Source organism: Python bivittatus, unplaced genomic scaffold (genome assembly GCF_059951505.1).
Source record: "Python bivittatus isolate LINGU-HERP-01145 unplaced genomic scaffold, Pbiv_v1 ctg000470_np1212, whole genome shotgun sequence".
NCBI lineage: Eukaryota > Metazoa > Chordata > Lepidosauria > Squamata > Pythonidae > Python > Python bivittatus.
This window is the reverse complement of record NW_028277065.1, coordinates 1,681,506-1,701,471: the sequence shown is the minus strand read 5'-3', so window position 1 is coordinate 1,701,471 and position 19,966 is coordinate 1,681,506. Positions and strand designations below refer to the sequence as shown.

At 36.0% G+C, this 19,966-nt stretch overlaps 2 protein-coding genes across 2 annotated transcripts; one reads left to right on the top strand and one right to left on the bottom strand.

Annotated features, from left to right (window-relative positions):
* Nucleotides 1–4,912: 4,912 nt before the first annotated feature.
* LOC112542512 (olfactory receptor 14A16-like) lies at nucleotides 4,913–5,839 on the bottom strand. Its single transcript, XM_025175585.2, has one exon. It carries the CDS (start codon nucleotides 5,828–5,830, stop codon nucleotides 4,913–4,915), a length of 918 nt encoding a protein of 305 aa, XP_025031353.2. The 5' UTR covers nucleotides 5,831–5,839.
* A 4,641-nt stretch (nucleotides 5,840–10,480) lies between these two features.
* LOC148215569 (olfactory receptor 14A16-like) lies at nucleotides 10,481–11,431 on the top strand. The gene has a single exon (XM_088142973.1). The coding sequence runs from the start codon at nucleotides 10,493–10,495 to the stop codon at nucleotides 11,429–11,431; it is 939 nt and encodes a 312-aa protein (XP_087999099.1). The 5' UTR covers nucleotides 10,481–10,492.
* Nucleotides 11,432–19,966: the final 8,535 nt, after the last annotated feature.

Here is a 19,966-nt window from a genome sequence, read left to right as displayed (position 1 = left end):
GCCCTTGGTGGTAACTGCGGTTTGTCCTTCCCTCTCTCAAGCTACAATAAAATCATGCTAAGAAGAACCCAAACTCTGCTCAAGTGGAGTAATTCAAGATGAAACAAGCAAATGAAGTTGCCAGGTATTTTTTGCTAGTAGCCAAGAGCCCTAGCCAAAGGAAATGTTAAACATTTATGTACACATAAAAAGCCCTGTTGGATCCACTCAGCAGTCTGCCTGCTCCAGGGTCCCATGTCACACCACGGGGTCAATATTCATTTCGAATCTTTCAGTTGTGGACATGAGAACAGCAGCTGTGCTCCACTGTTGCTGTCTAACTCCTCATATTTTTCCTTTCGGAAAAATTTTGGAACAGGCTTGGTCAACATTAAAAGCTCAGATATTCTTCTTAAAGTTTTATACAGTTAAAGTTTTTTTTTAATTGTTGGTTCTTTTGTGTGTGTGTGTGCATTTTCTTGTTAAAAGATTTTCCTTTTCTTTCTTTGATTGTTTTGTAAAATAAACTGTGAGTGTGTATAATGAATGTCTGTTTGAAAGTTGATCATTAGTATTTGGTTTGGGTGAAAAAAATATTATTTGTATGATTTCTTAAATTTAGCACCAACCTTAATTCCTGATTCAACACATGTGGAGGTGGTTGAGTTTTATTCCATGCCTCTTCTAAATGCTGCTGCTAATTTCACAGATAAATGCAGTGAAATTTATTCTCTTTCATTATTCTTATTAGATTATTATCCCAAGTTTTTTATATGTAACTCAAGGTGGCAAACATGCCTAACGCTCCTTCATCCTCCTATTTCCTACACAACAACATCCCTGTGAGGTGGGTTGGGCTGAGGGAGACTGACTGGGCCAAAGTCACCCTTTCATGCCTAAAGGAGGCCTGCAACTCACAGTCTCCTGGTTTCTAGCCCAGCATCTTCACCAAACTGGCTCCATTCAGACAAGGTATCTGTAAGATGCCCATTCGATCTTAAAGGATGGTTTGCTTTCCACTCAAAATGTTTGATTTTGCCTCTTGTGCATATGTCAAATGTAAATATTATTTATTCCACAAACATGTACCTGTATAGTGGTCTCTAATACAGTATTCATGAGGCATCCCTTTTAAGGAACATATTAATCCTTTGGTGAGGATTGGGATCCTCTTCCTTCAGCAGTGTTGATCCTAGGAAATACTGCTTCAACCATATTTATATGGGGGAACCCTGTTAGGCTTTCAAGATTCTGTTATTAACCCCTACAACAATAACACATAGTTTCAGTAATCCTTGCAGTGTCTCTGTCCTGGCCTGACCTACTTTGTACAGTTGACAAAATGCACTGTGCTTTTCAACCATTCCACCACCCTTTTAAGGAGCTTTTCCAGCTGTTGGAGAAGACAGGGGGAAAAAAGAAACCTGCTATCTCAGAGTCAATGTCTGGACTGAAAGTTCATTCCAAATGAATTGAAGAGCTATGGTTGTTTTAAGATATTCTTGCGTCCATGTTCTTGTGCTATACTGCCTGTGTACCTGCATAGCTATCCATTCTTTATGTAAGTACTAAAATAAAGCAGTTTCCAAACTAGAGATTTACATTCTAGCACTGAAGATGTTACCTAGCCGGGTAATGAAACATTTGCAAGGAAAGAATCAAGCTCGGAGAACCCCAAGGACTCCACAGACTGTCTGGTCTCCACTCATCAAGAGGGTCATGGGATTCTTTCCCTTCAGTCTTGTTTTGTCTGGCCACATGCTTAAATGTTGTGTTCTTTTCAATCTCTAATTCATACAAATCCATGTTATCTAAACTCTTATACTATGGTGGTTATTGGTCACTGCTACTGTACAGGTTGCCTAGCATTTTTTTTTTTTTGAAATGTAACCACTTTAAATCCAAGAGCAACAAGTCAGTGGCACGTTCTGCTCATTTGGAATAACTAAAAATATCTTTGTACTAAGATCAAAAGAAAATTTTAGAAACACATGTTTCATTTCATTTAATGTTTAATAGCACAAATCAGTTGCTATTTGGTGCTTTGGGAATGGATGAGATGAAAAAGAAATGTTGATTATAAGTACAATACAATATACAATACAATAACTTTATTGCAGTCATTAGCCATCACAAGGGAATTGGCACTCAATTATCCAAAATATCCAAAAATAAATTGACAATAACAGGATCATTAGGAAAATTACATACAGACAACGAATTTTGGCTAAAAGACAATATTAAATCAAAATGTGTGAAAGGGCTTACTTGATAACAAATAATAGTAAAGCACCAGGATTTCATGGGTTTTCAGGAGAATGATATAAATAATTTATTTCACAGTCAAATATGATGAGGTTGATTTTAACAGAAGTGGACATCAATCTGAGTTTGTTTGACTACTATTGGATTTGATTGATTTGAATAAAGATGGAAAAGAGAAACCCACAATTCTCTCACTTCAGGTAGAAAAATGTTATTTGCAAAATCGATAGACTGGATATGTATGTTACCTTTCTCTGGTAGATAAACATCTCCAAACCATATTTCTTAAAAGCTATTTGCCTGTTTCAGAGAATAAAGTCCTGTAACATGTTGAGCTACAGTAATTATTGAAATATGGCTGTGATCTAGTATATCTGATCAGTTACCTTGTTGTGCCTATATATGTGTAGTGGTATCTGAGAAAGACCTTGGAAGATGGGGCGAAGGGATGCTGCCTAGGGAACAGTCACGTAAGAGAGGGCAGAGCCAAGAGCTGCACAATGGGTGGAGGAAGAGGATAGAAGGGACCTTCCCGAGCTTCCAGGCTGTAAAGGCACAGCATTAGGAGATTTGTACTTTCAGACTTCCAAGATTCTGTTAATGTAGCCTTGAAATAAAGTAGAATTAGGTCTTCTGGTTGTGTTTCCTGTCTGGTCTACCTGAGAAGGCTGACAATATAAAACAAGGAGCCCCATTAGAGATCACATTACTTGCAAGTAAATACAGTGGATTTGTATTTGTCATGAATCAATTTGAATTTGCAATAGTTCTGCAGAAATACCACCTAAAACATGATCTGTTCTTCACACAAGTCATAAAAACAAATAAAGAGAAAAACAAAGTCAAAAACATTATACTTGTTTATTTATTAAGGAAAATGATCCAAATAATAATTATTATATTAAAGTAACAGGTATAAACAAGTAGGAGCAAAAGACCCAGTCCAGTGTTTCTGTTGCCAGTCACTCATACAAAGTTATGACCTAAATAATTCCCCCTCTCCTCCTTTACATCCAAATACCTGCAACATTCATACTGAAAGGCTGGGAGATTGTCCTATAGATTAGACTATAGAAATGGAGAAAGATGCACACGAGGAGAGTCACTCATGGTAATTCTATTCCACTCTCCAGAAATTTCAGAGGGAAAGGAAAGGAAAGGAAAGGAAAGGAAAGGAAAGGAAAGGAAAGGAAAGGAAAGGAAGGAAAGGAAAGGAAAGGAAAGGAAAGGAAAGGAAAGGAAAGGAAAGGAAAGGAAAGGAAAGGAAAGGAAAGGAAAGGAAAGGACCCCTCAGATACACCAACTGTCACCTTGCTGAGGACTCCAGTTATAAACTAATAGTTCATTTTCTTGAATGGAAATATTAGCAAGGTTCCCCCTTCCCCCCTTTACATCTGGGCTATTCAAAAGACATGAATATAAGTATTCAAAATGGTAGACTAAATTTGTATAATTCAACTAGCATCTTGTATTTTACACAAGTGACTCATTTTGTAAATCAATAGGAATAAAGATAAGAAGAACATTGAATATACCTTAACGAAATACCAATTAAAAAGAGGGAGAGTGGGTGACCAATTGAATTCGTAAACAAATAGTCCAGGTTAGTGAAGTATGTATCACAAAATATCAATCAGTTTGATAAAATCTGTTTTAGAAGCAAAATGGTTGCTAAAAGAAGTCCTTCATCTTCTTAGATATGCTTCTTTTAAATGTGGTGAATCAGTGAAGTGTACAGAATGCCTTAGTTTAGAATAAGCTAAGCATCCTTCAAAATCTATGGCAGTCAAAGAATCTGGATATAGCTATGCCTTTAATGTATAGCTTTCCCTTTCATGGGAAAAGAAAATCAGCTTATGAACATGAAAAGCTACCTGAATGAACATTTGACTTGTCAGCTTCCTCCAACTGCCACAATCTAAAGCAGTTTTTCTAATATATCTATATCTATATGTATATGTGTATGTATGTATCTAGGTGTGTGTGTGTGTGTGTGTGTGTGTGTGTAGGTAGGTAGGTAGGTAGGTAGGTAGGTAGATAGATACATACATACATACATACATACATACATACATACATACATACATATATTTGCTTTAAAACATGAAAATGCTATCCCCCTCAAGAAAAGGAAAAATAAAAATCACACAAAGAAGCAGCTTGGTTTTTAACAAAGCATTTAATCTTGATCACATAGATTAATATTGGTCAATCTTTCCATTAGGTCAATAGAGAATCAATTCATATGGATGGAGCAAGCACATACCATCAGTCAAACTTTACAAGGCCAGGATGAAAGTGTCCTTCTGCTGTAACATAACTATCTTTTTCAAAACACAAGTTACAAAAAATCCAAAGTTCTTCATTTCTTGATAAATTCCAAATTTTCAATATTGAATTCAGCATCAATTGAACATCTTTAAGTTTAATTCCTCTTCCCAAAACCACATTAAACTAAATATTACAGCAGTGGGACAATTCTATGCCAAATCTTTAAGTGCCCCTTCCATCATTTAGATAGTAATTAACATTTATAAGCATTGGGAAGACTCACTTAAATATTGATTGTTTTCAGATGAAGAGTTTGCATTGCAGAGTTGTATGTTATCAGAATAAAACTTATAAATATATAAAGAAAAAAAAACCTGCATAGAAAAGACTTGCGCATTTATTTTTTTAGCATTCTCCACATAGCCTCTTGGATGTCCTTGTTCCTGAAGCTATAAATGAGGGGATTGAGTAGTGGGGGCAAAACTGTGCAGAGAACAGCAGAGAGCAAGTCCAAAGTAGGGGAGGAAAGACTTTGGGGCCTCATATAGGCAAACATAGCAGAGCTCAAAAATAAAGAAAAAACCATCATGTGGGGAGTACATGTTGAGAAAACTTTATATCTGCCTTGAACTGAAGGGATTTTTAGCACAGCAGAGAGGATGTAGCCACAGGAAATAAAAATGAACCCACTACAAAATGAGTCTGCAATAATCCCTACAACCAAAATCAGTATTTGAGTAATTCTGGTATTAGTACAGGAAATCTTCTGTAAGTGAGGGATGTCACAGAAAAATTGCTGAATCCTATATGACCTGCAGAATTTCCATTGAAATATGATTACAGTTTGTAGCAATGCATGCATCATACAGGTGAACCAGGAAGCAGCTGCCATTTCCATACAAGCATTCCAGTTCAGGATGAGACTGTATCGCAGGGGATGGCAGATGGCCACATAATGGTCATAAGCCATGATGGTGAGCAAGGCAAGTTCAGAACCTGCAAAGGTCAAAACTGAGAAGACCTGAGCAGCACATCCAACATAAGAAATCATTTTGTTGTTTGTCAAAGATGTGGCCATGGCTTTAGGAATCATCGTTGAGATGAAGCAAACATCAAAGAATGACAAATTGACCAAAAAGAAATACATGGGAGTATGAAGGTGATGATTTAGGATCACAGCAACTACAAGAAGGAGATTTCCAATTAAGGTTATTAAGTAAATGGCAAGAAACACCACAAAATACAGAATTTGCATACCACGATCATCAGAAAATCCCATCAGAAGGAAATCTGTCACAGTGGATTGGTTGGCCATTGAGTTTCTCTGACTCCTCCTAGGCAGAAAGAGATGATCATAGGCAATTAATAGAGGAAAGAGATATGGCTACAGAGTTCTTCATACTAAAAATGAATATATGCATACTATTAAATTACTATTATCACAGGGTTTGCAATATATTCAGTATCAGGGTTTCCCATTCTTAAAATTACAAAAGAGCACATCACACTTAAAAAAATGCACCCAATATTTCTGCCCTTTCTACATTATATATGACAAAGCATATCAAATCCACTTTTGTCAGAATGGATTACAATGACAAAAAGAGATATTTTACAGAAGGAGACCATAATAATGGTAAAAACAAAATAAATGGAAGTTACAGAAAACTTTGATATGTTATGGCTGGTTTGTAAGAAGGTTTTTTTTTTTTTTACTAGTGATGAATGTACTAACTATAAACAGTGAAATGTACATATATTTCTCTTTCTGTCACTTCCTTCCCATTTTCCCCAGGTACATGAATAATGCAGGTTTTTATTTTTATTTTTTTAAAGAAACTGCAAACAAGATAGAAAATGAATACATGTGACTTTTAGGGAGCATTACTTTTCCCTAAGTATTTTCACTTTTCTTAAAATGAATAAGGAACTAAATAATGTTTAATCATTTAATATGTTTACAGGAAACATTTATGGCTACATTTGGGGGGATGAGAGAGATTAGGAGCTCTTAATGCTAAAGGTTTCTATTAAACTATAAGTTTTCTTAAGTTAAACTGGATATAGGATTGCCATCCTGTGCTTCACAGATACACACAAACATTCATGAACATCTTTATTGAGTATTATTGTACAGTCCTCCTATATCTTATAGATATGTCTGTGTGATATATGTTCCCTGAATTCATTGGAGCCCACTATAGCATATGATACTATAATCAGAGCATTATCATGTGTTTACCGAGTCAATTTTCTAAAAAAAAAAAAAAAAAATTGTAAAAAAATAATCAATGGAAGTACTTTTGTATACTTAGAAAGAGCTCTTTTTTAGTACTATGACATCATGAGTTTTGATGTAGCTGACATATATTCCTTAATAAATCAATTCTAATCTCAGCTAATTCCTCTTAGCATCAGATATAATGCAGGTAATGCTTGAAAAAAAACACATACATTCAATATCATTCATTCATTCATTCATTCATTCATTCATTCATTCATTCATGTCTATCTATATCTCTATCTCTCTCTCTATCTCTCTATCTTAACAGGGATGCAGAACTTCTTTACTTGGATGTTATATCAGGTATTAAAGCTGATCGATAGATCTGTGAAAATAGCAGTACAATATCACCCTAAATAAAAATCATGTTCAGTCAAAAAGGGGATTTTTACAACAGTATAGAGCGTGGTTTTCCTGTAACCAATATTGTTATTTGATAGTTAAAATCCTGAGCACATAGGAATTGTGGTCTTTACTTAAATGTTCTACTTACTGGTATTTTTGTTGTTCTCTTGAAATATGCTTGAAAGGTGTCTGTACAAATCCACCTGTGGTTTTCCGCCATTTTATACATTCTAACTCCCTGCTAAGAAGGACTGAAAGAAAGAACACTTATGTCACCCTAGTCTTCTACTGTGCTTCAAGGAGTCACCCCCTGGAGATTGATCATAACTCTCATGCTGAATTAGAAGTCTAAATTAGGAAACAAGAAAAGGACTGATGATCATCTGCTAACTATCTTTCCTCTATCATCATACTCTAAGGGGAAAAAAAATGAATTAAGTGAGCAACTTGCCTGGCATCCTGCTGAAAGAGCCAGTCGTGGATCTTTTTCCTTGGCCCAAAGCTTAAGATTCTCCAGTGAAGGCAAAATATTGCTACAGAATATCAAACAGCATAATTCCCCACAATAATGCCAACTGTAAGATAGAACAAGATGTTCCAATGGGAGATTATCACATTTCTTGAAATATTTTAAGAACTTCAGGTCAAATCAGATAGAGGTTAAAAGTGCAACAGGGACACTCTGGAGCAAATGTAAAATGTTCCTCAGAAAGTTCTTCTAGATGGTCTCTAGGTTACCAAAAGTTTTGAATTCCATGCTGAAATCTCTGTCCCATGAGAGCTCTTATGTCCCATTAGAAATCTACTAATGATTCTTGTGGCTATATGAGGACATGATAAATTAGAACCTTAATGACTGTGTTTCAACCTACATATGAAATTGATGATCATTAGCACCTGCTTGGTATAATTGCTTAATCGTACGCCTGACTCTAATCCTTCAAGATCCCTGGCTTTGTGAAAGTGTATAAAGTGTGCAAGTGTAAGAATTGATGCTGTTTTGAAGGCAAAGGGTGGTCACACCAAGTAAAACTTTTGCACAGTACTGTATATTTAATAGACCCATAGAGGAAAGGGGGCACCATCGCCTCAAGTCCTCCTGCTGATTGGAGAATTGGCAGCAGGCTTCTTTAAGTGATCCTATAAAAGAGAAATGTTCTCCTCTGGATGATCACTTGAGTGGTCAGTTTTTTATCTCAGGACAAGTTCTGTGGAAAAAAAAGATAGGGGGTAAATGAGACATTAAAGCCATCTGCTACTGTATATATTAGGAGTCAATGGCAGGTCTTCCAATACAAAAGAAAAAAAGTGGAAATAGCCTTTATTTATTAACATGGTAATTGTGGCGATCCCAAAGGAGAAATTCCTTGAAATTATAAGATAAAACTTAGACAACATAATTTCTTTCTGGAAAGCAAATCTTTCTTCAACAACAGTTGTTGTTGTCTTCTATAGACAACAGAGCATCTATATTTAAAGTGATCGGCAGAGTCTTCTCAGTCAAAGAATTCAGAGGTAAGTGAAGTTCTCTTCCACACTTTCCAGTTATTAAACCATTCCCAAATTGTGAGTACCTGAAATTCACACAGAGCATCATAAGATGAATTATGTTTATAACTTCTTACTCCTGAAATAGACCATTTCTGGGCTCAGGTAAATAGTTACAAAATTGTAATCAGAAATAAATTATACTTTGACTCCAAATCATATTATATTTATGAAAGGCTTTTGATGCAAACTCACAGTAGGTATTTAATGCTTTGTTTGTATGGATAAAGTGTCTATTCAGCTAGCTTTTCTTATTGTTTGAATAAGTATATTAGAAATATTACTTAATAATCATTAATTTGATACAAAGCTGAGATAGGTAATTATGAACTGCAGACTGTGCTCAACTATCTAGCAGTCCTCACACTGAACTCAATAAGCTTGACATTTGGGGCAAGATTTTACAGAATATATAGATATCTAAAGTTAGGAGTATCTGTAACCCTACGGTTGTGTGTGTGTGTGAAGATCTATCTATCTATCTATCTATCTATCTATCTATCTATCTATCTATCTATCTATCTATCTATCTATCTATCTATCCCCAACATCAGCTAACAAATCTGTAACACTTAATTTGAATTTGAATTGAGTCCAAGTGATGTTAGCAAATTGGAATACACCGAAAAATATGTTACTTTCTCTTCTGGAAAAACAGATAGAGATAGAGATAGAGATAGAGATAGAGATAGAGATAGAGATAGAGAAGAAAAGAAGGAAATTATTCATTGGATTTAGTGAATTAGTAGAAAATGTTCTGTGAAAGAACAGTTCCTTCTTGTTAATTTTATTCCATACTGAAAGATGTGGCTTTTTCTTGGAACCCTAGCTACAGAGTAATTTTAAGGAATTATATGTCTATCTCTCTGTCTTTCTATATTTCTCTCTCTCTCTCCCCCCCCACCCCCATGTAGCTGCCTTATTATATATAAGAAAAAAATATGTATGTTGGATGAATAGATATGCACCTCCCTCTTCTGAATAATGTTACCCTTTACTTTTGGGGTAAGTAACTTATGGTGGACAGTTGAATTTATACTCATTTTTAATTACAGATAAATACAAATAGATATTGATAATGATATATAGCTCTAATACCTCTCTCTCTATATTTCCTTCAGTAACTATGTTTTATAGCCTATAATCATTATCTTTTGTCCACAATGATGCAAAGATCCATAATAAGCAACCAATTCACCACGATAGAGTTCTTTCTGATGGGATGTTCTGAATAATGTGCAAATTCTGCATTTTGTCATGTTTTTTTCAGTTACTTAATAACCGGAATTATACACAGACACACATATACACGTGTGCGGAAACACACAGATCCTTCACTTTTTTTTTGCAGAGGGTTAGGGTTAGGGTTTTAATACTCTTAAAAATATTTTAACATAATTTGAGCAGTGGATGATTTTAAATCTTGTACATAGATATTTGGTTCCACACATCCCCTCAGCCATTATTCCCTTTCATCAACATCCTGATATTGTGGAGTGTACTTTATTTTCCTTAGAAATCTTAGAAAGAAACTGAGGATTTCTGCAAAATTCTGTATTACTGAATTTTGCATTAGAGTAAAAAATTGGGATTTTATCTATTTTATATTTATTCAGGACCTTTTATGTTGTATTTTTAATTGATTTTAACTGCTTTGTAAACTGCCCAGAGTCTTTTTAATGAGATGGTTGGTGACAAATGTTATAAATAAATAAATAAAAAATAAATAAAGTCCATTTGTTTCCTCTACTAATCTCCAATCATAATCTGTTTTTGTACAGAATATTTGAAAGAGCTGGAATGGCCAACCAATCCACTGTGATGGAGTTCCTTTTGATGGGATTTTCTGATGACCACGATGTACAACTTTTACATTTTGTCATGTTTCTATCAATTTACTTAGTAGCCTTAACTGGGAATTTAGTCATAATTTTTGTTGTGATCCTGAACCACCACCTTCACACCCCCATGTATTTCCTTCTGAGCCACCTATCCCTGACTGATATTTGTTACATCACAACCACTGTCCCCAAATCAATGGCAGTTTCTCTGACAGACAACAAAGTAATTACTTTTCCTGGGTGTGTTGCTCAAGTTTTCTTAATTGTTACTTTTGGTGTTTCTGAAGTGTCCTTGCTTACCCTCATGGCTTATGACCGGTACGTAGCCATCTGTCATCCCCTACAATATAGTCTCATCCTGAACTGGGATGCCTGCAATCAAATGGCAGTTACTTCCTGGGTCAGCTCCCTGCTTTATGCATCTCTACAAACGGTCATGACTTTCCAATTAAATTTCTGTGGGCCAAACACAATTGGGCAGTTTTTCTGTAATATTCCTCAGTTACTAAAGATTTCCTGCACAGATACAAAAGTTAACCAATTTCTGATCTGGGTATTTGGATTCATCGTGCCTTCATTTTACATTGGATGTATTTTCACTTCTTATGGCTACATCATCACTGCTGTGTTGAAGATTCCATCAGCTGAAGGCAGATACAAAGCCTTCTCCACCTGCAGTCCACACTTGACAGTTTTTTCTTTATTCATCTCTTCAGCTTTGTTTTCATACATGAGGCCACAATCTCTTTCCTTTCCTACTCTAGACTTACTCTCTGCTGTTTCATATACAGTTTTGCCTCCCGTTCTGAATCCCATTATTTATAGCCTCCGGAACAAGGACATTCAAGCAGCTGTGTGGAAATTAACATCACAAATCAAAAAGATTTTAGTATATTAGAAATATTACTTAATAATCACTAATTTGATACAAAGCTGATATAAGTAATTATGAACTGCAAACTGTCCTCAACTGTCTAGTAGTCCTCACACTGAACTCAATGAGCTTGATATTTGGGGCAAGGTTTTACAGAATATATACATATCTAAAGCTAAGAGTATCTGTAACCCTGTGATGGTGTGTGTGTGTGTGTATAGATCTGTCTGTCTGTCTGTCTATCCATCCCCAACATCAGCTAACAATTCTGTAACAGTTAATTTGAATTAAGTCCAAAGGATGTTAGCAAATTTGAATACACAGAAACATAAATTATTTACTCTTGTGGAAAGAGAGAGAGAGAGAGAGAGAGATTAGAGATAGAGAGACAGAGAAGAAAGGAAGGAAATTATTCATTGGATTTGGTGAATTAATAGAAAATATTCTGTGAAAGAACAGTTCCTTGTTAAGGCTGGTGTGGGTCTTCCGGGCTGTGTGGCTGTGTTCTGGAAGTTTTGTTTCCTAACGTTTCGCCAGCATCTGTGACCGGCATCTTCAGAGTGCAGGAGCACAGACAGGAGCAGTTCTCTCTGTGCCCAGGATGATGTGACCCTTTTGTGGGTATTTATAGAGATCTGAAGGGGGGATTGGGGGTTAGGGGGGTTGGGGGGTGGGGGGTTTGGGTTAACGAGTGGCTGCTTGTTTTGGTGTCAGAACATGTGTGTATCTTCCAGGGGGTTAGGCAGGGTTTTTTCTTCTCTTGAGTTAACAAGTGGCTGCTGGGGGTGATTAGCATGTTCATTGTGTGAACTGTTCACAAGTCCTGGTGGTTGAGCTGAGTTCGTTGACCTTTTGCTAACCCCCAGGAAGATACATCACATCACATCATCCTGGGCACAGGTCACATCATCCTGGGCACAGAGAGAAATGCTCCTGTCTGTGCTCCTGCACTCTGAAGATGCCGGTCACAGATGCTGGCGAAACGTTAGGAAACAAACCTTCCAGAACACAGCCACACAGCCTGGAAGACCCACACCAGCCTTCGTATGCCGCCCGTGAAAGCCTTCGACAATACAGTTCCTTGTTAATTTTATCTAATTCTGAAAGATGTGGCTTTTTCTTGGAACCCTAGCTAGAGAGGAATTTTAAGGAATTATATGGAATTATATCTGTATCTCTCTCTGTCTCTCTCTGTCTCTCTCTCTCAGCTATCTTATTATATATAAGAAAAAAACATGTATGTTGGATGAATAAATTTGCACCCCCCTCTTCTGAATAATGTTATCCTTTACTTTTCGGGTAAGGAACTTATGGTGGACAGTTTAATTTATACTCATTTTTAATTACAGAGAAATACAAACATATATTAATAATGATATTCAGCTATAATACTTCCCTCTATCAATCAATCAATTTTATTTCAGTCATAGACCAGCATATAACCAATGACATAGCTCTTACGCTACAGTAGGTATAAAAACAAAAATCATGTTAATAGCATAAAATAGGATGTAGATAGAATTATTGGGATCAAATTGCAGTGTGAAGATATTATAAACAAAAAAATCCTTTGTAGTTACAGTTAGTTTTACAACAAATAATCTAAATACTGTAATTGACTAAAACAAATAACTATAAAATGGTACAAATAATACTAAAGTTTATAAAAGACTAGAAGAGTAATAATTTTTTATACTAACTTGTATCAGATCAATTATTATTTGGTCACAGAGTAGGAAGTTAGAGATAAGATTCACACCTGATTAGGGATGTTACAGCGTATTGTACAGATTGTAAAACAGAATTTAGCTGAGGACAATGAAATAAGATCAGATTGGTCTGATACGAGCAACTTAAGATAGAAGGAGTCCGAACGACCTGGGTGTTTATCAAAAAACTGGGATAATAGTTCCTGGAGAGCATCTGCACAGAGAGGGCAATATAAAATGACGTGTTCCATCGTTTCAATTATTCCTCTGCCACATGGGCATAGTTTTTGATTGAGGGGAATATTTCGATATCTGCCTTCAGTGATAGCTGTTGGAAGGGCGTTGAATCTGGCTAGGGATAATAATACCTCTCTCTATATGTTTCCTTCAATAACTATGTTTTATAGTATATAACCATTATTTTTTGTCCACAATGATGCAAAGATACATAATAACCAACCAATTCACCACGATTGAGTTCTTTCTGATGGTACTGTATGTTCTGATTAACATGGGAATTCTGCATTTTGTCATTTTTTTTTCTTCAGTTACTTCATAATCGTAATTGTACATACACACACATAAACACACACACACACACACCCATCCTTTACTTTTTTGTACAGGCAAACTGATCTCAAATAATACTTTTTAAAAACTTTTAACATAATTTGAACAGTGGATCATTTTAAATCTTTTACATAGATATTTGGTTCCACACCCCCTTCAATCATTGTTGCCCTTCGCCCACATCCTGATATTGTGGAATGTATTTATTTTCTTTAGAATTTTTAGGGAGAAACTGAGGGTTTCTGCAAAATTCAGTATTACTGAATTTTGAATTATCGTAAAAAAAGTGCCCATGTATAGGGAATGAATAAGCATGTTTCCTCCCAATTTGACTAATTTTATCCATTTAACTTTTCAAGTAACTCATTTTGACAATGGTATTTAACTATGTTCTGTTACTAAATTTATAAGAGTAATTCCATTTGTTTCCTCTACAAATCTCCAATCTTAATCTGTTTTTGTACAGAATAATTGAAAGAGGTGGAATGGCCAACCAATCCACTGTGATGGAGTTTCTTCTGATGGGATTTTCTGATAACCACAATGTACAACTTTTACATTTTGTCATGTTTCTATCAATTTACTTAGTAGCCTTAACTGGGAATTTAGTCATTGTGTTTGTTGTCATCCTGAAACACCACCTTCACACCCCCATGTATTTCTTTTTGGTCATTCTATCCCTGACTGATATTTGTTACATCACAACCACTGCCAAATCAATGGCAGTTTCACTGACAAATAACAAAATAATTACTTTTCCTGGATGTGTTGCTCAGTTTTTTTTAGTCATTAGTAGTGCATGTTCTGAACTCTCCTGGCTTACCATCATGGCTTATGACTGTTACATAGCCATCTGCCATCCCCTACAATATAGTCTCATCCTGAAGTGGGATACCTGCAATCAAATGGCAGTTACTTCCTGGGTCAGCTCCCTGCTACATGCATCTCTGCAAATGGTCATCACATTCCAATTAAACTTCTGGGGGCCGAACAGGACTGAGCAATTTTTCTGTAATATTCCTCAGTTACAAAAGATTTCTTGCACTGATACAAAAGTTAACCAACTTCTGATTTGGATATTTGGATTTATCATGCCTTCATTTTGTATTGGATGCATTTTTGCATCTTACTGTGATGGAATGGAATTATGAAGGCCGAGCTCAGGCGCATAAACATTTTCTTAGCTCGCCAGAACCGCGTGGGAGGAACAAGAGGATGAGACTGACACCTCCCTGAGGAATTCACACTGTGAATTGGCTGGAGGACTTTGGGAACTGGGGTTTTAGTCTGGGAAGATTCTTGCTAGAGGTTGTAGCTAATAAATATAGCTGGATTGCATTGGGATTGTCTCTTGGAGTTCCTTGGGCTAGGCCTGACACTTATGGCTATATCTTCTCTGCTGTGCTGAAGATTCCATCAGCTGAAGGCAGACATAAAGCCGCCTTGACCTGCAGTCCATACTTGACAATTTTTTTCTTCATCTCTTCAGCTTTGTTTTCATTTTTGAAGCTACAATCTCTTTCCTTTCCCACTCTAGACTTACTCTCTGCTGTTACATATACAGTTTTGTCTCCTGTTCTGAATCCCATCATTTATAGCTTCCGGAACAAGGACATTCAAGCAGCTGTATGGAAATTAACATCACAAATAAAAAATAAATTCTTAACCTGATTGAATCCTCTTCAGTCTGACAAATATAATATTCTGTTAATGGAATGACCTTGTTAAACTGTGAGTCAATACTAGTAAGATATACTCAGATTCATGTCCACTTCTGTTAAAATCAACCTGATCATATTTGACTGTCAAAGAAATTATTTATATCATTCTAGCACCGAAGAATTCATGCCTTTGAATTGTGGTGCTGGAGAAGACTCTTTGGAGTCCCTTGGACTGCTAGAAGGTCAAACCAATCAATCCTAAAGGAAATCAACCCTGACTGCTCATTGGAACAATTGATACTTAAGCTCAAACTCCGATACTTTGGCCACCTAATGCGAAGAAAGGACTCTTTGGAGAAGACTCTGATGATGGGAAAGATTGAAGGCAAAAGGAGAAGGGGACGGCAGAGGATGAGAAGGTGAGATAGCATCACTGAAGCAATGAGCATGAACCTGAGGAACCTCCGGGAGACAGTGAAGGACAGGAAGGCCTGGCGCGATATGGCTCATGGGGTCATGAAGAGTCGGGCACAACTTAAAAACTGAACAACAACAAAACCAAAAAACCATAAAGTCCTGGTGGTTTACTTTTATTTGTAACCAAGTAAGTCCTTTAGCACATTTTGATTTAATATTGACTTTTAGCCAATTATCAGAGTGCCAATCATCTTGTGCTGGCTAATGAATGCAATAAAGTTATTGTATTGTATATTGTATTGTACTTATAATCACAATTTCTTTTTCATATCATTCATTCCCAAAGGAGCAAGTAGCAACTGATGTGTTTTATTAAAAGTTAAATGAAATGAAAAATGTGTGTTTCTAAAATTTTCTTTTGACCATAGTACAAAGATATTTTGAGTTATTCCAAAGGAACAGAATGTGCCATTGACTTGTTATTCTGTGGATTTAAAGTGGTTAAATTTAAAAATTGCTAGACAACCTATACAGTAGCAGGGACCAATAACTGCCACATTATTAGAGTTTAGATTAGATGTATTTGTATGAATTAGAGATTGAAGTGGAACCCAACATGTAAGCATGTGGCCAGACAAAACAAGACTGAAGGACACAAACTCCCATGACCCTATTGACAAATGGAGACCAGACAGTCTGGTTGAGTCAAGTTAAATAAATGTCCTGGCCTCCCCCCAGCATTCCACTCAATCCCAGATGAGCCCCCAATGGAAGGGGAAAAAACTCCCCATGACCCAGTGGACAAGTGAAGACCACATGATCTGCTTGAGTCAATTTTGTTGAACTGCACAGGGGGGCAGAATATAATGTTCTACCCACTGAGAGGGTGGCAAGACAAACCTTATAAAAGGGTCCTGTTTACAGGAAAAGAGACAGTAAGCCCCGAACCCACATACATACCAACCTAGCATTTTTTACTTTTGATTTGTTTAGTCAGCAAGCTTTGAGTAACTGACATGAGTCATCAAGGGGCCACGATCTTCTTTTCTGGTACATAGGCCCAGAGTTTGCAGTTTCAACCCCTTAATAAGTTACTATTTAATTCTCAAGCATTATACTAAGAACTGAAGCATATCTGAAGTGATAGACCAAACAGTTTCATTACTTATTTTCCCTTTCAATAGCTGATCTGGTCAATTATTCCAGCTGTTAAAATATGCTAGGAGCAATTGAGGTTCATATGGGAAGATGGATGCTAATAAGAGGGTGAGTTGGTGTAGTCTTCTTTGCCAGAGAGAGAAAGTGACCAATGTACTTGGGCCATTTCAAAACCTCATCTACCTGTCTAAGTAGCTGGAAGTGTTTATGCGAACTGCCCAGGGAGATCTCAAAGGGAAGCAACATAGCCATTTCACTTTGCCATGAGTAGGGAGATATGAAGTCTGAAGTTATATTTTGGAGAGAAAATCTGAAGTATTGCAGAAGGATGATTGTGTTTCAAAGCTTGGAAGAGAACTGCATTTCATATGATTTTTCTATATTTTTCTGTATATTTAGGGACAGAAGGAGGCAACATGGACTGCAATCTTAACTGTTTTTATATCTTGGTTCTAAAGACAAAACATGTAATTTTCAGAGGGTATTAGTGAACAAACTTCCTTATTGACTCTGTGGGAAGAATTAAACCTACAAAAATATCAAAGTGATAGTAATTTAAAATTAAACTGTATTCATTTATATTAATATACATATATCTGTAGTTTGAGGGGAAGGGGAATAAGGATGTTAGTAAAAATAAATGTATTATCTGTAATTTAAGCATGTTGGCAGTTGTTCCCAACCCTAAACTTCTGTCTTGGACCAATTGTTCTTTGTCAAAATCTCTTATAAGTTTAGATAACTTTGAGAAATAATAACAATATTTTAAATGATAGAGGAAAAATCGCTAGTAGCTGATCATCAGTCCTTTTCTTGTTTTGTAATTTAGACTTTCAATTCAGGATGAGAATTATGATCAATCTCCAGGGAGTGACTCCTTGAAGCATAGTAGAAAACTAGTGTGACATAAGTGTTCTTTCTTTCAGTTCTTCTTAGAAGAGAGTTAGAATGTATAAAATGGTGGAAAAGGACAGGAGGATTTGTATGGTCACCTTTCAAACATATTTCAAGAGAGCAACAAAAATACTGGTAAGTAGAACATTTAAGTAAAGACCACAATTCCTATGTGCTCAGGATTTTAACTCTCAAGTAACTGTGCAATTTTCTTACAGGAAGACTGTATACTGCTGCAAAAATCCCCTTTTTGACTGAACATGATTTTTATCTAGGGTGATATAATCCTGCTACTTTTCACAGATCTACTGATCAGCTATACTACCTGATATACTGTCCAAGTAAAGAAGTTCTTCATCCCTGTTTTTTTTATACACACACACACACATACACACACAGACATATATATATAAAAATATACATATAAATATGCACATATATAGTATGCATATAAATATATATAGTATGTGTTGGTTTTCAAGCATTATCATCCATTATGTCTGATGCTAAGAGGAATAAACTGAGATTAGAATTGATTTACTAAGAAAAATATGTTAGCTACATCAAAATTCATGATGTCATAGTACTAAAAAAGAGCTCTTTCTAAGTATAGAAAAGTACTTCCACTGATTACTTTTTACACTTTAATTTTTTTAGAAAATTGACTCAGTAAAGACATGATAATGCTTTGCTTATAGTATCATTCACACACAGACACACACACAAACATAGATGTGTGTGTGTCTGTATCTGTATGATAGGTATCTTTTAAATCATTAACTTCTTTATGGTACCATTCGAGGTTTTACATAGCTGTGGGCTGCACTGAATTCAGGGAACATATATCATACAGACATATCTATAAAATCTAGGAGGACTGTACGATAATAATAAATGCATTAATGAATGTTTGTGTGTGTCTGTGCAGCACGGGATGGCAATCCTATATCGAGTTTAAGTTAAGAAAACTTATAGTTTAATAGAAACCTTTAGCATTAACAGCTCCTAATCTCTCTTATCCCCCAAATGTAGCTGTAAATGTTTCCTGTAAATATATTAAAAAATTAAACATTATTTAGTTCCTTATTCATTGTAAGAAAAGTGGAAATACTTAGAGAAAAGTAATGCTCCGTAAAAGTCACATGTATTCATTTTCTATCTTGTTTGCAGTTTCTTTTAAAAAAAAAAAAGATAAAAACCTGCACTATTCATTTACCTGGGGAAAATGGAAAGAAGGTGACAGAAAGAAAAATATATGTACATTTTAGTGTACATAGTTAGTACATTCATCACTAGTTAAAAAACAAAAAAAACTTCTTACAAGCCAGCCATAACAGATCAAACTTTTCTATAGCTTCCATTTATTTTGTTTTTTACCATTATTATGGTCTCCTTATGTAAAATGTCTCTTTTTATTAATGTAATCTATTCTGAGAAAAGTGGATTTGATATACCTTGTCATATATAATGTGTTGTTGTTGTTTAGTCGTTAAGTCGTGTCCGACTCTTCGTGACCCCATGAACCATATTGCGCCAGGCCTTCCTGTCCTTCACTGCCTCCCTGAGTTTGCTCAGTTTCATGCTCATTGCTTCAGTGATGCTATCTAACCATCTCATCCTCTGCCGTCCTCTTCTCCTTTTGCCTTCAATCTTTCCCAGCATCAGGGTCTTCTCCAAAGAGATCTCTCTTCGCATTAGGTGACCAAAGTATCTGAGCTTGAGCTTCATTATCAGTCCTTCCAATGAACAATCAGGGTTAATTTCCTTTAAGATTGACTGGTTTGACCTCCTAGCAGTCCAGGGGACTCTCAAGAGTCTTCTCCAGCACCGCAGTTCAAAGGCATCAATTCTTCGGCGCTCAGCCTTCTTTATGGTCCAGCTCTCACAGCCATACATTACTACTGGAAAAACCATAGCTTTGACTATGCGGATCTTTGTCGGCAAGGTGACGTCTCTGCTTTTTAATATGCTGTCTAGGTTTGCCATAGCTTTCCTCCCAAGGAGCAAGCGTCTTTTAATTTCATGGCTGCAGTCTCCGTCTGCGGTGATCTTGGAGCCCAAATAAATGAAGTCTGTTACTGCTTCCATTTCTACCCCTTCTATTTTCCAGGAATTGATGGGTCCAGATGCCATGATCTTAGTTTTTTTAA